The sequence below is a fragment of the Pan paniscus genome, chromosome 5 (genome assembly GCF_029289425.2).
Source record: "Pan paniscus chromosome 5, NHGRI_mPanPan1-v2.0_pri, whole genome shotgun sequence".
Lineage (NCBI taxonomy): Eukaryota > Metazoa > Chordata > Mammalia > Primates > Hominidae > Pan > Pan paniscus.
In genome coordinates this window covers 70,230,638-70,247,187 of record NC_073254.2, presented here as the reverse complement: position 1 = coordinate 70,247,187, position 16,550 = coordinate 70,230,638, and the positions used below count along the sequence as shown (strand labels likewise).

The window sequence follows — 16,550 nt, the reverse complement described above, 5'->3', positions numbered from 1 at the left end:
TGGATTAGACTAATACTACTTTGACAATTAAATTATATATCCCCACTCCTTAAAAATGTATGCTAATTTCTCTGTAGTGTGACAGTAATTGAATCTAAGTTTCAATTAGAGTGGAATAGGAACTGGGGAAGCCACCTGCCTTCTTGTGGCTAATAAGAAGTATTGAGTCTTCATCTTCCTACTTACTTACTAAGGAAAGTCTGATCCTGAACTTAACGAAAGAAGCAGCTATAACATTATTCTTGGAAACTACAATACGTATGCCACTGACATGCTATTTTTCCTCCATTCTTCTCAAGGTGAAAATATTTATACAGGAACCCAAGATGAAAGTATCCACCAATCTCTAAAAAGTGGACTACTGTGTACTTAGAGGAAAAGCATACTACTTTAGTAGTGTGACAAGGCTGAGTTAAAAATCTGACTCTTTTTTGAGCCTTATTTTAAGAGGATAACAGTTGCTTTGCTGTGAGGAGTAAATAAGATGTATACAAATCAACTGATAAAATAGTTGTCTTCAGTACATGGCAGCTGTTGCTTCTCTCTTAATTTCAGAAATGTTGAATTGGCTTTTTCAATTCCCAATGTCCCTGATCCTTTGAGACACGCTTCTTATTACTCTCAGGTACCAGTTATGTTTATATGTAGAAGTATTCTTCACGTTATTTTTCTCTGAAGTAACACAACTGATAGAAATATGGAAGTTGTACTTATGCTATGAGGTCAGATGACACTGCTGACCTAGATTGAGCACAAGAAAACACTCTTGGAAACCAGCTATTATTTTGCATGCAAATGGTTCAGGATGCTTTTGTTCTGGGGGCCAGCAAGGAATCATGGTGGTGTAAGATTTCACCTTGTAACTCGTCCCTTATGTGGGGCAGGCTAGATGGCCTTCTGGCCATAGCCAGATACATGAAAAAATGGTGAAGAAAAATTCTGCTTCCTTCTACTCAGAAGAATGCTTTATGATCAGCCTTCATATGTGAAGAAAATAAGCCCCAAATACTAAAACTCCATATTTTTAAATTTACTTTTTATTTATAATTGAAACAATATTGCACATATTTTTGTGGTACAATGTGGTGTTTCAATGCATGTGTACAAAGTGTAATGACCAAATCAAAGTGATTATCATATCCATCATTTTAAACATTTATTATTTCTTTGTGGTAGCAGCATTCAAAATGTGTTCCTGCAGAAGTAGTTACTATGGCATATTACATTAGGTATCTCAGTATCAGTTCTCTACTGCATATTTTAGAAAATATAGTTCACTTTTTTTTTCACTTTCTTTATTAGGTGCCGAATAATTTATTTTTCTTCTATTTTGCTGGTACTAGACTGATCCAAAGATCCTGGAAGTAGCCTATGATCATTTGATAGGTTCATGTACAAATCAAAAGGGAAGGTCAAATATTTAACAAATACGATTTTCTGTATGATAGGCCGAGGTGGGTGAATTACCTGTGGTCAGGAGTTTGAGACCAGCCTGGTCAACATGGTGAAACCCTGTCTCTACTAAAAAAATACAAAAACTTCACCAGGTGTGGTGGCACATGCCTCTAGTCCTAGCTACTCAGGAGTCTGAAAGAGGAGAATCACTTGAACTTGGGAGGCTAAGGTTGCAGTGAGCCGAAATCACATCACTGCGCTCCAGCCTGGGCGACAGAACGAGACTCCATCTCAAAAAAAAAAAAAAAAAAAAAAAAATTTTGGAATAATATAGTAGCTGGTAAAAGAGTATCTCCTTTAGATACTCAGTAAGTTTCCCAAGTAACTAAGTTTCAAAGACCACTTTAATTACTATAGGTAAAATGCAGAATACTAAAATTTCACTGCTGTGAAACAAACTCAAATGTGTTTGACATCTAAAAGCTTTTTGTCATTGATGTTGTAACACAAAGAAAGAGTTTTTAAAGTTTTTGGTTGATTTCTGCTGAAATTCTGCTTCCCTATAGTTTTACTAAAATCCCCCAGGCTTCTGAAGGAAAAGATTCTTTCATTTAAGATATGTATAATTTTTATTTTAAAAAGTCACATAATAACTGGAGAAGAAGAAGAAAAATAATTCACTGTTCTCATGATTTTGTGAAAAGAATGTTTCTACTTTCTTAAAATAAATGAGGGCTATAAGACCAACTGCTAACCAATCTTTTTGGGGCATGTGACAGATGATGTCTGTAAAGTTCATAGGACCTCAGGGGAAAGGTGCTATATATAAAGACAAGAGCTATTAAAAAGTAAGTGCTTTTGTGGAGGTAAACTACAATCCCTAGCGTGAGATTCATATTTCTAGCAGCTGAAAATAAGGACCAAGTAAAACACATTTGTTGGGCTTGTCATGCCCGAGACAGCAAGCCCCTCATTTCAGAGTGATGTCCCATGGAAGGAAACTAATCATTTTCCATCACCTCAGTCCTGCCCTCCATGCAATAAAACATTTCAGCATTCTGGACAGCTTCCACAACTGGGCACAAACCTCTGGCCATGCTGCTTTGCAGTTCTCAGCTTCTCTGTCCTCAGGCCCTACTTCCTGGAGCCTCATGATCTTGGGTTCTCAAGGGTTTGTGTTTCTCCCCCTGCATGACTTTAGTTATCCTGCCAATGTTTCTGACCAAATATCCCGTTTCTTTTCTAAGCCCCGTCACTTTATCAAACTGTGGGGCACGACAGTATCTTCTGCAAAATTTTTAGAAAGAATGTCAACACTTTAAAAAATCTCTATCCCCTTTAAACTTCTTTATCCCTAACATACCCAAATCATATAGAAAAATGGATTTCTTCTACTGCTATATGTTACCAGGAGTTGTAACCACGTTTCTTTCTTTCTTTCTTTTTTTTTTTTTGTTTTAGTAGTGACGGGGTTTCACTGTGTTAACCAGAATGTTCTCGATCTTCTGACCTCGTGATTGGCCCACCTCGGCCTCCCAAAGTGCTGGGATTACAGGCGTGAGCCACCATTCCTGGCCATAAGCACATTTCTTATCCACAGAAAACTCTCAACTCATAGTTCATATCAGTGTGTCAGGGTACTTCTACTAATAATAGCCCTTCCTGGATTTCATTTTTCCAGTCCGTCTTTTTTTTCCCCTTTACTTATGAGCCACAGAATCCTATGCTTGTTTGTACATATTATTACATTTGTCCCTTCCTTTGATTTTCACACATTACCAATAATATATAATTATCAATATATAATACTGGCAAAGTGGCTTCTTTTTTAGATTACTCTTTTAAATGTCAGTAAAAAGAAGAGACAAGAAAAGTCCAGCCAAGGTATTGTACGCCAAACCTCATTTGTTAAACAGAACCCCAGAATTACTGTGAAGAATCACTCAAAAATCTTATCCTGTTCTCTACAGTTAAAAGAAAATTTTAATACTTAAAAAATAGTTTAAAATCCCAACTTTTCCTTATTTTTGTTTGAATTTATAAAGCAATGTAAACCATTTGAAAAACAAGAAAGTAATAAGGAGGAACGCTAAATTTCTGTTTGTGATACTTCAAGTCTGTGTACTTAACTCTGGCAACAGGTCTGCGCTTTTACAATAAAACTACAAAAGATGCAAATTTTTCATCAAAGTATAACAAAGTTGAAATTTGTAGCTAGATTACAATATACTTAATTTAAGATTATAGTAAATTTAAGTATATATAGAATTTAAGTAGACAAGATTCTATCTTCCTCACATTCCTTAAAATCTCATATAAAAATGATTTATTCTGTATGCTGGGTGGTGAATTCTGTACGTTTTAAATGATCAGTTTCTAAAAAGGGTAGAATTCTAGTATAATTTAGAGTCATATAATCCATAATTTCACAGTACCAGAATCAAAGTTAATCACAGGTTGAAAATAAGTGAAGATCAGATAGATGTGTGGATGTGAGACAATGCACTGATTTGACTACTGCTAAGGAGTCCATAACAGATACTGCAAGAGCCTTTTTTGAAATGAAGAAAAGATAATTAGTGCACAAGGTCCATCACAGGTGTTTTGGGTTAAGCAGTCAATTACCGTGGGTTTAGAGGAGAAAAAAACAAACTGGAATGCATGCTAACATCTCAAAGTGATATCAACGTTTAGACTCTGATAAATCCTCAAATGAATGTTTTTCAAACTGTGTATCCTAGAGGGAAACTCAATGATCATATTTGGAACCACTTATCCTTATAACATCAACATGTGTCTGAAGAGCTGTTTTATGTCAGAATCTCCTTTAATAACTCTGTTTTGAAAGAAATAAACATTTTGAAAATCATATTTTCCAAAAGGAGTGGTCTGAAATACAAAACCGGTGAGTCTGGGATAGAGCTTTGGTTTGCCAGTCTACCTTCCCTGTGACTATAAATTTGAAATAGTTTCAGTTGTGTTCTTAGGCAAATGTGACCACAATACCCTGACCTCAGTACTTATATGAAGTCATTTGGGTTAGAGTAGCAGATCTAGAAGGATTGAATCTCCAGCCCCAATTATGACAAAATTTAGTAGTTCAGCACTCCAGCCTCATCTACATCTTTCTTGATCTCTTTATGAATAGAATAATAATTTCTTAGAAGATATCAGTCCAATCCTATCTTTGTTCACTGAGTTAATAAAACTGTAAAATAATATACCCATATATTTGCTGCTCAAATTGTTTCTTTATGATTCCGGTACAATAATTTTGAGGAGAAAATAAGATGGACAAGGTATAAATATTTCTTAAAAAAACTTTTCACGAGCAAATATTTAATGTTTTTGTTTTTTGTTTTGTTTTGTTTTTGTAAATCCAAAAAGACAATATCTATGCCAATAACAAACTCTGGATGCCTACAATTATAGTCGTTACCACTTTCATTTCATAATCCAAGTGTTATATGATACCCAAACCTGAAATAATTAGGAATAAACAATGTTTCTTTGGGTCTAACTGCCACCAGCAAGATCACTGAAATGTTGGCACATCCTTCAAGAACCCTTTCAATCTCCTCTCTGCTGTCTCTTCTTCCCTCCCATTTGTGTGTTTAAGCTTGAACAGCTTCCAGCAACCAAGCTTTTTACCTCCTATTACCACCCCATCCATTTAGCAGATCACATCCCTACCCTCTTTCCAGTGTCCACATCAAGACATGGATATCATACAAGGGAATTTTTCTCTTGCAATTGGAGCCACTTTATCCCATCACTGGCATTGTCTCTTGCTTTGCTTTGGTATAGTTATTGATGCACATTAAAACTCCCAGTGTTGTCAGATTGCTGCTCCGCTCAGCTTTGAGCTGGTACTACTCTTTGAAGTCAATGCTGATGACTAATACAGAAGATAATTTTGGAGCTCATTCTGTTGCTGCCATCCTGACCCAATGTGGAACTGCTCAGAAGCCATTCTTCTCATATAGAGAGAATCTTTGTTCACCACTTGTGTCACAGTCTGTTAACTAAGTTCCAAAGTAGTGCTACCTTGTCTTCCCAGTATTTTAGAGACTTTGGGTAAAAGGGATGTATTAGATTTTCTTTGATTCCCTTTCTTTCTAGGAGTTAAACATGCATCTATTGAAGCTGTGCCAGAAGTAACTCTGAGTTATAGACTTAAAAAAAATCACTGCAGATCATCTTTTTCTTAAGATGACTTCTTGCCCACAAAATTGCTCAATCTTCTTTAAATATATGCTTGGGATATCAAATCTATCACTGTTCTAGCTATGCCTGGATGTGTCTGAATCCTAAGGTGACTAAGCTTGGGCTCAAGCTGGTATCCTTACCATACTTTATTTTAATGTTCTTTTTGTTACCTCACCCCAATTTTCATTTCCACTGTATATTCAATGCTTCATCTTTATGTATGTTTTTCAACTAGAAACTACTCTAAAACAAGAATGAGCTTTGAAAATTAAATCCATGGTGATACACACATGTAAAGGTAATGTGTTTCTAAATCAAAATGCTTTAGGTAGGCTTCTTCAGTTATATATTTGCAATATCTAAAACATACTGTATGTTTAATAATACCATTTAAAAAGTTCAAATAAAGTTTTATAAAGAATTTACTTTTTTTTTAATACATGCGGTTTAATCTGGGTTTCTCTCAGTACTTCTACTAAAACAACTATTCAGTCTTTGAAAAGGTTTAGTCAACATAATCAATATAAGTGTATTGTTTCTGAAAGACTAGGTCAAATAGTTAATGCATCTATGGTGTAGCTCAAGACCAAGGGTAACTGAGCAAGCATTAACTTATGAAATCTTAATAGTCACTCCATTGCTGAAGTAAAAAGGAAACCAAGAGGAAACTTAATAATATTAAAAGTTATTTTAAAGGGAGTTCACATTGGTTTGGAGGCTACTTTGCTTCACATACAATATCCACCTTTGTAAAACCCAAGAAACCCGTATTTGTAACATACACACATCTTTTCAGTTTTTAGAACATAAATCTTCAGACCCGTATTATTTCTCCACAGATAAAAATTAAAATATTGAAAGTCTTTGGAATAATAACAAAAGAAACCCCCTGGCAACCCAAAGGAAACTTGGAACTTCTTGTTAAGTGCTTATTTAACTATAAAAGAGTCAGTGTGTGTTGTAATGAATGGAAAATTGATTTTATTGTATTCCATTTATGAACATCTCTCAGCAACCTATTTCAGTATTAGAAAGATCATACATTAAAAATGATTTCTGCAGTCATCAATGTATACAAGTTAAAATTTAGCTCCTGTTAAATTAACACTTCATTAAAATATCAAAATAAAAGCTTCGACAAATACTTTTTTATGTCGTACTCCAAGACAGAAAAAAAAAAGAAAAAATTTAAAGAACAGATTGCTAGTTATTCTATTCTATAACAGTTAAGTTTCTCAGTTCTTTTTTTTTTCTTTGCTAAGCTCTCTGTCACTGGAAACATCTTAAACCAATTTCAAGTGCTACACCTGAATAAACATGTTGTAAAAGTGTTTATGTATTGAAGTGGGTCAGTTCAAGGTATGGTATTTGGCTGGAACTTCTAATTTCTCTTTTTACAGTGAAAGGGCTGCCAGAAGGAGGAAGTCTGAGCTGAATTAATACATTTGTTACAGTGGAAGTAGAATGGAAACTGCTCAGACCACAAATCAAACTGCCTCTTTCATTTATGCCAGTGATAGAGTTTTTCTAAAAAATATAGACTCTGGCATAGAGCCACTGTAAGTTTGCATTTAAAAGAGAAATCTATACGCTTATTTGTTTAAGGTTTACTGCTTTGATTATTTGTAAGTCCCTTCTCTTGTAGAACTGAGTATAGTGGCATTTGTGAGGCAGATGGCCATTTTAATACTTGTAGGAGTTGGACAACTTTTCCCAGTAGGTTGTAAGACAACTGTGGAGGATACCTATGCTGTCTAAATTGATGCAGCCTTTTTTTTTTTTTAACCAATACCTCCACATTTGAAGAACCCCTGTGTCCGTCCCTCTCAACAGCTGCACAGCCTTATACGACATGGTCTCATTTTCTGACAGTCTTGTTCTCTGCACAATGGAAGTATACACAAAAGTTTTTATGCTGCCAAAATAAATTTTGTTAAGAGCAAGGGTTTATTTGCTAAAATGCCATTGATGCCATTTTGGGGACTTGCTTTCCTTTCCTTTCTTCTAAGGTGGGTGAGGTTTTATAATGGACTGAGGTTGTTCCACAGTCTTTACTGAATAAATATTTTAAGAAAACATGCACATCTCTCATGGGGCAAGCCAGAGTCAATCATGCACATATTTCAAACCACATTATATATTACTCTTAAAAGATTGTTAACTTCTGTATCTAGAGTAGCAACTTTGCATAAGATATACGTAATTCTTAACCAAATTTACAATTTAAGGTTAAATATCATCTTTGAATGATTTTCATTGAACCAGATATCAATGGTTTTCTTTTTCACATATATATAAAATATAATTTTCAGTGATTATTTTAAATTAGAAGAGCCTAATAAAAACTACTAAAAGAGGATACTATTAATACCTAACTCTAGGGCATTTGTGGAATCCAATTAAATAATGCATGGAAACTACTTAGAAAGATGCCTAGCACAGCAACCACTCCAAAGTGATTTGACATAGTTTCAAGTATTATTATTACTACCCACATGGGAGAGGTACTTTATTAACTTTATCTCTAGGGCACCTTGACTTTTAACTCACTCCTATATTGGTACTTGTTGTGTCCCTTTTCACTGATATATAACCACATCAAAGAACACATAAGGGTCTGAGACACAGGCTAGTTATAGGCAAATTTGAGTCTTGAAGCTCACTTGGATTGTTTATTCTTCTTTCTGAGAGTCTCCAGGCTTGGTTTGCCTCTTCTGAATTCCTTTCAGTAAACATTTAGGTGTGTCAAAACTCAGAAGGGGAGGAATTCCAAAATTTCTATGTTTATGAAGTATTTCACAATACTTCATATCGATAATTATCAGGTTGGTGCAAAGGTAATTGCAGTTTTTGCCGCTACTTTTAATAACTGCGGCTTAAAGCAGACCTCCATCCCCAGACTAGGCTTCCAGAATGACTTGTGAAGAACTTTAAGTGTAGTGCAGCTTAGTAAAGGTTGCTGGGCACTGGCCAGAAGTGAAGGTGGAAAGGCTATCAGCACTAATTAACACTTGAAAGGCTTCGAATAGGCTGGAGAAAGTAGAAACACCCTGCCAAGTATTCAGCTTTTATAACTTAAAGGAAAATTACAGGGCATTTAGTGCCGAAGAGCCCATAGCTAATATTTTTTAAAATTGTTATTTAATGTGGACATTTCCAGGCGAATGAGTAGTCAAATCTTCCAATTTATAGTATTCCTGACTTCAAGGTCTGAGAAGCTCTCAGTGAGTGAAAGCAGCTGGAGGGTGTTCTGTGGTGGAAGAATGATGCAAGATGTAACACCATAGATGGATAATTGTCTGTAATAGTAAGCCTCAATATTTATAAGAATCTTGGCCTGTAAGGAAGGCATTCTGATAATGTTTTAAAACTTTTCCCCTTTTCAAAGTACCCTCAGAATTCATTCACATCGGTAATTGTTCTTTCTTTTTCATAAACCAAGTGCTTTTGTATTACGTTCTAGGACGCAGTATCAACGTAAAATCTGCTGGTCTCGTGGGAAGACAGGGACCTCAGTCAAAACAACCATTCATGGTGGCCTTCTTCAAGGCGAGTGAGGTACTTCTTCGATCCGTGAGAGCAGCCAACAAACGAAAAAATCAAAACCGCAATAAATCCAGCTCTCATCAGGACTCCTCCAGAATGTCCAGCGTTGGAGGTAAGAATAAACCTGAGCAGCAGTTATGCACAGAGAGTTATGGGGTCGTATGCTGCAAATCAAGTAGCCACAATAAATTTACCCTCTATGTATACCTTCGGATGGTACATTAAATCTTCCAGTGATGTTTCTAGCATCCCAGAATGTTTCATCAGTGAATCACTCAGTAATTCATTTTAAAATACATATGAGTTGCCTTCATATGTTGAAAGATTCAGTTCAAATTAAAGTCAAGATGACAGTAATAAAATTATGAAATGGCTAATCAACAAAATCTAGCCAGAACTGAGCTACACGACTTGCTGATCTAACTTCCTCAGGGCCTTTCAAAAATGGACGGTCAACCAGGTAAATTAAATGTAAAATCCTTTCTTTCGTACTTAAGTCAATACATGTGAATTATGCTACTCAGTTTTATTTTTCTGAGATTAGCAGGAGAAAGACATAAGAAGACAATGATTAAAATATTTATCTTTTCATTATTTGGAGGACTATTATCTAGATAATTTTCTTCAGGTGTGTCTACACACACACACACACACACACACAGTCTTTCAACAAAATATTACGAATGCACAATTCATGTCAGTCTTTGCAAATTAATCTGTTAATTATAGAGGGATCAAATTTCAATTGATCAGAAAGCATCTAACTGCCAAAATTTGTAGTGGCTTAATCGTATTATTTATACCAAGAAGTACCTTGTTTAGTCCAGGATGCAAACAGTAAGCTGTTAGATGAAAATGGTGGCTATTTTAGTCCAAAAATTGATTTCATGTATAAAAATAAATTTGAAGGGGGAACTCATCCTGGAACATCTCAATGTAGTATCACATACTTATCTATTTGTCAAATATGCATTCTTCTGTGATAATGGCCAATTTATGCATAGCACTCTGCCAGGCATGATGGATGAACTAATAAGCAAAAGATACATGATTCCTATATATATTATTTTAGCAAATTGAAATTCTAACTTCAAACAGTCTTTGTCATTATTCCTAAAATCTTCATTTTTCTCAGGTTACTTGAAAATGACAGGTCATACAGCAGCTATTTATTACTCAAACATGCATGAGTGTTTAGATAAGAAATAGATGACGACCTTTATTTGTTTGTTTTTATTTGCTCAGAGATGCTCCATAAAACTACTAGGTGGAATTCATTGGACTTTTCCTAAAGGGTAGGCACCAGGAGAATCATGTTAGAAGTCCTATTTGTGTGGCAAGCAACAGAAGCAGGAGGGAAGATTTCTGTATGGAATTGCATTATACTGAATTAAATGCTGCTTATAAGGTGATGTTTTAAAATAATTTTCCAACAAAGAAATTTAACCACTTTTAGTAAAGCATGACACTAGTGCCTTATTACAACGCTATTTTTTAAAGATCTTCACAAGATATTTAGTTTGGCAAAAAGCTGTAATTACTTAATATGAAAGATGGAGAAAAATAACTTTCTAAGACCTTTTCTTCCTGGTAAATACTAGGCTGTCAAACTTGTATATTTTTCTTTTCATGTAGAATGGTTCTAAGTTTGGTTGAAATGTTTTTAATTTAATGTAGCAGACTTTATTAAGAAAAAGTTTTGCTAAACCTTGAATAGAATAGTAAATAATTTTGGAGGAAATTACAAAGGGAAAAGTATAAGTCACATACTTATTATTTGAGCTCATAATGACTCTGGCAGAGGTGTTCCGGTGACTGAAATCATCAAAGTCCTTTTCCCTATTGGTTAACTCTATTTATCTTCTCTTCCTAACCACAAGGAACAAATGTACATCTATAAGCAGAGATGAATAAAACACATGGAGCAGAAATCACGTAACTTTTCACCAGTTTCCTAACACCATTTAGAGTACAAAATTATTCTAATATAGACCAATATTTTCTTTTTGAAATTTTGTCATTGGCAACCATTTCTGTGAAATATGTGGTAGATGGTTTTGGAGTGTGTTCATATTTTGATAAGAAGAAGAAAGAAAGTAGCTGGTTTGTGTCTATAAGACTTAACCTTTCAATAGGTAGTAATCAAGCAGTCTGGGAAAATCCTCATAGGATTTGGTCTAAAAGACAAGGCTTTAAGGAAAGGGAATGCTAATATAAACAGAAAATTTGATACTTCAGAGACTTGAAATGCCAGTGAAATTTAAAAATTATCCAAATATAAATAACAAAGTTGTAATAGTAACAAGATTTTACAATAAGATATTGTGCAAAGGCTCTATGGATAAGAAGGGGTGGGGTGGGGATGGAGTTAGGGAGGAAAGTTGTATTGCCTGTTTGCCTGATTGCTGGGTTTTTTGCAAAGCATGTTATCAAATGTTGAAAATCTCCATTAGTACAGAAGAATTAAAACCCAAGTCATTTCTGCTATCTTTATCACATTTCTTTTCTACTTCAACGATTCTTCCTTCTGACTTCCCGATGTTCTTTTTTTCTTCCATATTCCTGTGGGAGAGCTTAGAACAGAAACCAGCACAGAATAGGAGTCCCCAAAATACTTGTTGAGTAAATTAACGTGTTGACAGCATAGGAAAAACTAACTTCGTTTTTCAGGTAAAGGTATATAGAACCATTACTTCCAGGTTTCCTGCAGAAACTGCCCGGCACTGCTTGTTCCTCTTCAGGTTTTTGGCAAGATGGTTGAACAGACACATTGTGGAAGATATTTCCTGTTTCATGTTGAGGCAGTGCAAAGGGTATTTCTTTGAATTTGTGTATGAGAGGAAAGAAAATGGAGCCAATAGCTAAATTCTAAGCTAGCTATCCTTGAAGATATAAAGGCACTAAGTGGATAAGATTTTTTAAAAAACCTCCAGAACGTGATACTGCTTGAAGGAGTATATTCAGTGTTGAAAAGAATAGAGTACAGGCATACCATGTTTTATTGTATTTTGCTTTATTGTGTTTCAAAGATAATGTGTTTTTCACAAACTGAAGTTTTGTGGCAGTCCTGCATTAAGCAAGTCTATTGGTGACATTTTTTCCAACAGCATTTGCTTACTTGGTTTCTCTGTGTCACATTTTGGTAATTTTTGCAATATTTCAAAATTTCACTGTTATTATTATATTTGTTATGGTTTATGTTATCAGTGATCTTTGATATTTATTGGTAATTGTTTTGTGGCACCACAAACTTTACCCATATACGATGGGAAGTAAACGTTGTGTGTGTTCTGATTGCTCCAACGATCGGTCATTACCCCATCTCTTTCCCTTTTCTTGGGTTCCCTATTCCCTGAGACACAATATTGAAATAAGTTCAGTTAGTACCCGACAATGGCCTAAAAGTGTTCAAATGAAAGGAAGATTTGCACATCTCTCACTTTAAATCAAAAGCTAGTAATGATTACGCTTATTGAGGAAGGTATGTTGAAAGTCCAGATAGATTGAAAGCTAGGCCTCTTGTGCCAAACAAACAGTTGTCAAGTTGTGACTGCAAAGGAAAAGTACGTGAAGAAAATTAGAAGTATGACTTCATCAACACAATAATGATAAGAAAGCAAAATCGTTTTCTTGCTGATGTGGAGAACGTTTGAGTGGTCTGGATGGAAGATCAAACCAGCCACAACATTCCTTTATACCAAAGCCTTATTCAGAGCAAAGCCCTGATTCTCCTCAATTCTATGAAGGCTGAGAGAGCTGAGGAAGCTGCAGAAGAAAAGTCTGAAAGTAGCAGATATTGGTTCATGAGGTTTAAGGAAAGAAGCTGTCTCCATAGCAAAAAAGTGCAAGGTGAAACAGCAAGTATTGATGAAGAAGCTATAGCAAGGTATCCAGGAGATCTATCTAAGATCACTGATGAAGGTAGCTACACTGAACCACAGATTTTTAATGGAGATTAAGAAGCCTTATTGGAAGATGTTATGTAGGACTTTCATAGCTAGAGAGGAGTCAATGGCTGGCTTCAAATCTTCTGACAATCTGACTCTCTTGTTATGGGCTAATATACCTGGTGAGATTAAATTGAAGACAATGCTCATTTACCATTCCAAAAATCCTTGGACCCCTAAGTATCATGCTTAATCTACTCTTCCTGGGCTCTGCAAATGGAACAACAAAACCTGGATGAACAGTGCATCTGTTGATAGCATGGTTTACTAACTATTTTAGGCACACTGTTGAGACCTATTGTCCAGAAAAAAGATTCCTTTCAAAATATTACTGCCCATTGACAATGTACTTGATCACCCAAGAGCTCTGATGGAGATATACGAGTAGACTAATGGTTTTTATCATGCTTGCTAGCACAACATCCATTCTGCTGCCCATGCATGAAAGAGTGATTTTGACTTCCAAGTTTTATTATTTTAAAGATTTATTTTGTAATGCTACAGCTTCCATAAATAGTGATTCCCCTGAAGGATCTAGGCAACCTTCTGGAAAGGGTTCACCATTCTAGATTCCATTTAAGAACACCCATGATTTATGAGGGGTTGAAATATCAACATTAACCAGGGTTTGGAAGAAGTTGATTCCTACCTCCTGGATGACTTTGATGGGTTCAAGAGTTCCGTGGAGGAAATCATTGCAGTTGTGGTAGAAATAGCAAGAGAACTTGAATTACAAGCGGAACCTGAATATATGACTGGATTGCTGCAATCTCATAATAAAACTAGAATGAATGAGGAGTTGCTTCTTATGGTCGAGCAAAAAAAGTGGTTTCTAGATATAAAATCTTCCTGGTGAAGATATTGTGAATGCAATTGTAATGACAACAAAGGATTTAGCATTTTAAATAAGTTTATTTACTAGAGTAGAGGCAGGATTTGAGAAGATGGACTCCAATTTTAAAAGAAGGCCTTCACAAAGTAAAGTGCTATCAAACAGCCTTGCACTCTACACAAAGAATCTTTTGTGAAAGGAAGAGTCAATCAATGTGACAAATTTTATCGTTGTCTTTTAAGAAATTGCCACAGCCACATCAAACTTCAGCAATCACCAACCTGATCAGTCAGCAGGTATCAACATTGAGGCAAGACCCTTTACTAGCAAAAGGATTACAACTTGCTGAAGACTCAGATGATCACTAGCATTTTTTAATCAACAGATTATTTTTAACTAAGGTATGTACATTTTTAAAGATATAATCCAATTACACACTTAATTGACTGTAGTATAATGTAACCATAACTTTTACATGCACTGGGAAACCAAAAAATATTGTGACACTCACTTTATTGTGACGTTCACTTCATTGCAGTGGTCTGGAACTAAATTCACAATATCTCCCCAGTAAATGTCTCTGACATATGCCTGTATGAAGAATCCAAAAGAATTAACAGGGCAAATGGCAAGTCCTGGATCATTACAGAACTGCTAAGAAAGATTGCTATTGTATGCTGGATACTGAGAATCTTTGAAAAATAATCCAATCATGTAGTGGCCTTGCCTACATCCATGGTGATTTCGTAGGGCAAGTCTTTGGTATACAGGTGGTCTTCGACTTACAATGGGGTTATATCCCAATAAACCCAAATAAAGTTTGCAGTACCATAAGCTCAAATATCATAGCTTAGCCTAGCCTCCCTTACACATGCTCATAACATTTACATTAGCCTACAGCTGGGCAAACTCATCTAAAACAAGGCCTATTTCATAATTAAGTTTTGAATATCTTATGTAATTTATTGGACACTCTACTGAAAGTGAAAAACAGAATGGTTGTGTGGGTACTCATAGTATGATTTCTACTGAATGTGTATTGCTTTCAAACCATCATCAATTTAAAAAATCTTAAGTCAAAGCATTGTAAATCAGATAAAATGCATAGTTACTAAAATTGAAACATTCTATTCTTGTTCTCAAATTTGATAGGCACTATCTCTTGCCTAATAAATACAATGTAAATTTATGCCTCTTGGAACAACAGATATTAGTCAAAACAAGAAAATAATTAATTGAAGTTATTTCCATTGAACGTTTTATATTATATAATTAATACAGTGTTTTAGTGTTTAGAAATAATAAAATCATAAATAAAGCTAAAGTTCTCCCTTGTTTACCTAATCCATACATAATAGATTACCTTAATATGCTGATATCAACAGGGTACAAACCTCTCTCTCATCTCTTTTGAGAGAATGTATTTTTGTTATATGCTTTTAATTACATGAATTATATATTTTACAGGTTTTATAAACAATGTTTAGCCATATTTCAAATAATGTGAGCTAATACTTTTCAACTGTCGCAGCTTAGTATTGGCATCAGTTTATTTAATCATGTCACTCCAAAAAGACTTTTTTTCCAAGTTGGCACTCTCAAAATAAATGCTGTACTGAAAATCCTGCAATGCTGCACAAGTGAGAATATTTCTAATCCACATAATTATGACAGTAACTAATATTAAAAGTTGCTATCTGTGCCCTGAATCATGAAAAATTCTGGAAACCCCTCCTGAAAAAAGTATGTTGATGCATATAATATGTCGTTAGCTATCTCTCTGTATCTATACATTTATCTATCATCTATCCATCACTTAATATCTAATACTGATTTCACTACTTACTAGTTGTATAATCTTGCACAAGATATATTACCTCTCTCTGACTGTTTCCTCATGTATAAAGTGGGAATGTTAATTATACCTGCCTTGCAGAGCAGGATTACATGAATTCTGAGGATTAAATGAGTTATTATATATAACTAATTTAAAATAGTGGTACATGGCAAATGCTCATTAAGTGTTGAACATTATAATTGGTTTTATAGAACTGGTACAAAAGGAGTTCAGACTCTTACATCAGAGAAAACTAGAAGTTCACACTCTCTCTTATAAGTACTCATACCTGTGGTCACAGGATTTCTTATCTTTTGAGACTTTAGAAGCAAGAGAAATTTTAGTCTTTAACCTAATTTGGCTAATCTATATTAGCAATTAACTACACACTTTAAAAAAGACTTGCCAGTAGACATTAAGGCATTGTGTCTGTTGTTAAATTTCTCTCTAGGAAAAATCCACAGGAAGAATATATCTGGGTATAATTTCTTATAAATAATATTTATTCAATATCAAATAAACTCCCATTATATGTCAGGCACAGCATTATATGCTATATAACTATATGCTATGCACTATATTAACTATATGGCCCAAAATACTACATGAGGGACTTATCTGAGAATAAATAGACATTTTCCAGAATTAACAGACATGGATGAAACCATTTCAGGTTGTAGAAATGTAGAGCCATGGGCCATTGTCAAATGGCTGGGGTATGCATGTATTTTTATGTGAGAGGAATGTGGTATCAGCTAGGAAATTATTAAGGGGCCAAATCATA

The 16,550-nt window shown here is 34.9% G+C and overlaps 1 protein-coding gene across 1 annotated transcript in view; it reads left to right on the top strand.

The window, feature by feature from the left end:
* BMP5 (bone morphogenetic protein 5) overlaps window positions 1–16,550 on the top strand; it is a 124,314-nt gene that overhangs the window by 94,669 nt on the left and 13,095 nt on the right. The window contains exon 4 of the mRNA XM_003828929.7: window positions 9,068–9,262. Within this exon, the coding sequence (XP_003828977.2) occupies window positions 9,068–9,262 (195 nt within the window). The remainder of the gene's footprint in view (window positions 1–9,067; window positions 9,263–16,550) is intronic.